Consider the following 5,000-nt stretch of genomic DNA (forward strand, 5'->3'; position numbering starts at 1 on the left):
CAATTCAACCAGAAGGGAGAGGCTGCCTTAAGTAAAAGAAAATTTCAGTGTAAAATACCTTTAGGAGTTTCCTGGGGGGGTGGGGGAAGCTAAACAGTTAAGTGCTATCAGGATAGAATAGCAGCCATAGAAACACAAAGGTGTGTGAGCATCACCTAGAGTGAAGCCAGAGCTCTCAGGAAGTTCAGTTGGGGCCAACCAGGCTTTCCTCATGTTCCCAGTCACTCCTGGGTCATTAGACTAAGCATGACAAACAAGATCTCATATAAAATGCTTATGCTCCTGAGGATCTGATCAATACAGTTAGTAACTGGCAGGGCACTTACCAGCTCCTCATTATTCAGTGATGTCCTGATAACCATTGCAAGGGAGAGACCAGATTTCCGGGCAGCCAGGGTCTGAAAAGGGCAGGATAATGCTGGGTTAATATATGGACTAAGTGGCTTGTGTGAATTTCAGAAAGCAAAGATGTAATAATGCTAGCTGTTGCTGTTTTGGCGAAGGGGACTTTGACATCAGATCAGCTTAACTGGAACTCACTGAATGTCACAGCTGGAGACCCCAAACCCAACCTGACATTTGACCCTTGACAAGATTGAAGTTCATCTTAGAGATATGACTACTTAAAAGTTTCTGGGATAGCAAGAAGCTTCTAGAACTTTGTTATTCCCCAGGATACAGAGAGTCACAATCCGTTACGAAACATGTGCACTGATGTTACCCAGCCTGACTTGAGAGCTGATCTGAATCGCACCAGATACTGCATGATTCTCAGGGTGTTTCCTAGAATATGCTGTATATCTCATAGGGATACATACCCTTGCACACCTTTACAAGTGACTACTATGGTGCCCAGATGGACATCATCTTAAATAGCCTTGCTTACAAAACAGCCATCGCTACCTGCTTCCTATCCAGACACCATGCTATCAGAAACAGCACAGCTGCAGAGAAATGTAGAAACCAGAAATTCCAAATAAGATATGGGTATGCCACCCTACCAAGAGCGAAGGGAAGTTGGATGGGAGAATTCATCCCTACGGGCCTGTCTGCTCAGAAATACCCTCGGACGTACACCGAAGTCAATAAGTTACCCTGTGTCCATCTCACTCACTGTGATAACTAATCTCTAAAGGTTACTTCTGAAGGTCTTGCCCAGGATAACTGTCTTCTTTATCCTTAATAACAATGCTCATTCATGTCTGTTGCTGGGATAGAACATCTTGGGGGAAGGGAAAAGTTTACTTGGATTATAGTTCCAGGTTACAGCCCAGCATTAGGGGAAGTCAAGGCCAGAACTCAAGCAGCCAGTCACACTTTATCCATAGTCAAGAGCAAAGAAAACAGGAGCCTGGTTTGCTGCTTCCTCCTCTCTCACACTATCCAGACTCTCCCTACCTAAGGAATGGTGCCACCCACAAAGGGCTGGATCTTCATCCATCAGTGGCCATTCAAGGAAATCTCCATATATATGCCCATAAACTAACTTAATCTCCATAATTCTTCATTAAGACTCTTCCCAAGCGATTTTAGGGTGTATCAAGTTGGCAGTTAAAACTAATCAGCATAAAATATGTGTTCCTAGTTTTATAGTTATCTTACATTTATTTTGTTTTTAGATTTGCTATATATATATATATATATATATATATATATATATATATATATACTTTAGATTCACAGAACTGAACTTGATGTTGAAATCTTGGAGAATTTTACAGTACAGCTCCCACCCCATGCATGTATGTGTGTATCACTATGTAGCCCAGGCTAGCCTAGAATTCACAATGTATGCTAAGTTGGCCCCTAACTCATGGACAGTTCGTCCCTCACTACCCTCCAAGTGCTGGGATTGCAGAGACACATGGGAACTTAAACTTCTTATTTCCAAGTGGCTCTGTTTCCCGATCTTGTCCTCTTTTTACCTCATGAATAAAATGTGTTTGAGAGGAGCAGAGAATGATGAAATAAATTGAAAAACACTTACCATGGCCTGAAGATTCCAGGAGCAAAAGGAAACAAAGTTTAAATATTTAAACATATGAGGAATGAGAAGAATATAAGAATAATCTCTTAGTGTAATTTTTTTAAGTGTCCACACTATCCTGGCAAGAATCTGAGCTAACTACACCAAGATGGCATGCTTTCCACTTAAGATCTGACAGGACACCATCTTAGTTAATTAACTTTTTGGAGATTTATTCTGTGTATGTGTGTGCGTGTGTGTGTGTGTGTGTGTGTGTGTGTGTGTGTGTGTGTGTGCTCACAGAGAATAGGAGAGTGTGTCCTGGAGCTGAGTTAGAGGTGGTTTTGAGGTACCTGGTATGCGTTCTCTGAACCAAACTTTGGTCCTCTGCAGGAGTTGTATGTCCACTCCACCAATGAGCCACGCCTCCAACCCCATAATTTATCATTTTAAAATTAAAGTGATTGCCTTTAGAAGGTTTTCTTAGCAAAATCAAATATTGTATGCACACTAATGCTAAAAGGAAAACTCTTTTGTATAAACTGAGTTTTTGTTATTAAATTGTGAAGAATATTATATGCCCAGAGAAAAATTTAACTTATTCTAGCCTAGAAACTTGTCTTTCACTCTTAAGTACCACTGCCGTGGATATGTGACCTCACTTGGGGCTTGCAAGAAGTCTAGCTAGCAAGAATGTGAGCTAACTTCATCAAGATGACATGCTTTCCACTGTAAGATCTGACTGCAATAGCATTTATCATTCTGAAGGGCTTTTACTTTTAAGATTTTCTTTTCAATTATGTTTATGTGTGTGCATCTATGTGTGTGTGTGTGTGTGTGTGTGTGTGTGTGTGTCTGTGTGTTTCTGTGTGTATGCCACAGTGTGCATGTGCACATAGAGGCCACCAGATGGCAGCAGATCCCCTGTGGCTAGTGTTACAGTTAGTTTTGAGTCACTGAACTTGGATACCGAGAACCAACCTCAGATTTCCTCAAGAGCAGTAAGTATTGAAAACTAATTATATGTCTTTCCATGTCTAGGCATTTTTTTTTTTTTTAACGATTGATAGAACACTGTTAGTTATTGGCTTTTCTGAACAGTCTCAAAATATTTCCTTACCGGAGGCTAGTTTCTTCAGAGTCATGTTCAGGACTAGCACAAATGTTATAGACATGGGAACTACAACTTTCTTTGATGGTAGAGCTTAGTAATTTAAATAGAATAAATTGTCATACGTTAGAAGACTGGTTATCATTGTATGTTTTCATTATAAAGTCTGGAGTCTACTCTGTTGAAGTGAGCAAACCCAAAGCAAGCTTTAAAACTTCATAATTTAATCTTGTAATTTCCTACAGTACTGAACATCAAAGCTCAACCTGACAGCTTACTTGGTCTTCTGTGCTATTACTTTTAGCTCAATTATAAAGTCAGTTGAACTAGAAACCTGTAATTTCCACTGATGTCAAAAGTAGTTGAAAGGTTAGAGCCCTTTCTTTCATCAGATGCATCATTAAGAAGTAACAAATGTGTTAGTGCTAGGCAGATTCTGGCCCTGGATATTTTACTCTATGAAATATTTATAGGCTAGGTAGTCAATGAGAAAGGATTTACATTTTAACAAAGAAAACATCAAGGTATGCAGCCAGTGAGAATTAAGCAGGAGTCACTCACCACATCCTGCACAATAGGCAATGTCTTCTTCCTGCGGAGATCAGGCATGCTATCAATACCATACAGTCCACGGCCAGCCCTGAATGGGACACAGAAACAATGATTACATCAGTCGAAGTGACATTGTCCAAGAGAAAAGGTCCCCACTGTTCATCCTATAAAAGACAGAATCAAGTGGAAGCCATGAATTTGCAAACTAGTGAAGATCCAAAGCTCTAGGTCTTTGTCTAGAGTGAAACTCCTGCTGCTGCCCCTGCTGACGATTTGTGTGGACGTGCTGTTTTCCTGTCAGTATCACTGAGAGGAGATTCAAAATTTTAGGTACATAGAAGTTGGTGTCTCTAGCAGAAATCATAGCCAAAGTATTCCTGGTGCAAGAGTGCTGAAGACATCTTTGTTATCTAAGTTCCGTTATTTTGTTGTTGTTGTTCTGTGTGCTGTACTGGCAGAGACTCAGTTCCAAATGATATCTTAAGGACCATGGGAAACTTTCAAGCACTGGACCATAGACTTATTTTACCTGAATTTATCTGACAAGTAAATGTATAAGATTAAAAGAATTTCTTGTCCTTTATATTTTGTAATAGTAACAAAGGCCGGGTCAGCTAAATATTCATCTCAAGTATATTGACTAAAAGAATTGCTAAGAATACACTAATTAAATGAGTGAGGTAGATACTTAAATATATAAAAAGAGTAATAAGGGGCTGACAATATGGCTCAGTGGTTAAGAGCACATGCTGTATAAGCATGAGAACTAGAGCTCAGATCCCAGCACTGCAAGAAGCTAGATGTTTCACAAACACCTGTAACTTCAATGTAGGGGTGTGTGGAGACAGGTCACAGGGGGAGAAAGAGAGAGAGAGAAAGAGAGAGAGAGAGAGAGAGAGAGAGAGAGAGAGAGAGAGAGAGAGACCCTGCCTCAAAGTCATAGGCAGAGAAATAGAGCAGAGGCTTGTCTAGTGGATGCCCTTCTCTGATTTCTGTGTACACACTTGCACTCTTTGTTTGTTTGTTTGTTTGTTTTTGTTTTTGTTTTTGTTTTTTCGAGACAGGATTTCTCTGTATAGCCCTGGCTGTCCTGGAACTCACTTTGTAGACCAGGCTGGCTTCGAACTCAGAAATCTGCCTGCCTTTGCCTCCCAAGTGCTGGGATTAAAGGCATGCGCTCTTAATATGTTCACAGACACAGACACACAGAGAGATACAGATACATAAAGTAAATCTTTAAAAGCCTAAGTGCAAATTGCAAAGCTGAATATAATTGAATACATATTTCAATATATAATTGAATATATATTTGTAAGCTTAGTGTGATGCTGTGTCTGTTATTATTGCACAGAAAATATATTGAAATGCTGG

The 5,000-nt window shown here is 39.9% G+C and overlaps 1 protein-coding gene across 5 annotated transcripts in view; it reads right to left on the bottom strand.

Annotated features, from left to right (window-relative positions):
* The window catches only part of Unc13c (unc-13 homolog C), a 496,297-nt gene that overhangs the window by 269,757 nt on the left and 221,540 nt on the right, over positions 1–5,000 (bottom strand). For 4 of the 5 annotated variants that reach the window (XM_029543555.1, XM_021206602.2, XM_029543553.1 and 1 more), the window contains 3 exons: positions 3,639–3,717; positions 1,988–1,993; positions 327–398 (listed from right to left, as the gene is read on the bottom strand). In XM_029543555.1, coding sequence (XP_029399415.1) covers positions 327–398; positions 1,988–1,993; positions 3,639–3,717 — 157 coding nt within the window. The remainder of the gene's footprint in view (positions 1–326; positions 399–1,987; positions 1,994–3,638; positions 3,718–5,000) is intronic. The other variant, XM_029543556.1, reaches the window with a different exon arrangement.

This window comes from Mus pahari, chromosome 10 (assembly GCF_900095145.1).
Source record: "Mus pahari chromosome 10, PAHARI_EIJ_v1.1, whole genome shotgun sequence".
Taxonomy (NCBI): domain Eukaryota; kingdom Metazoa; phylum Chordata; class Mammalia; order Rodentia; family Muridae; genus Mus; species Mus pahari.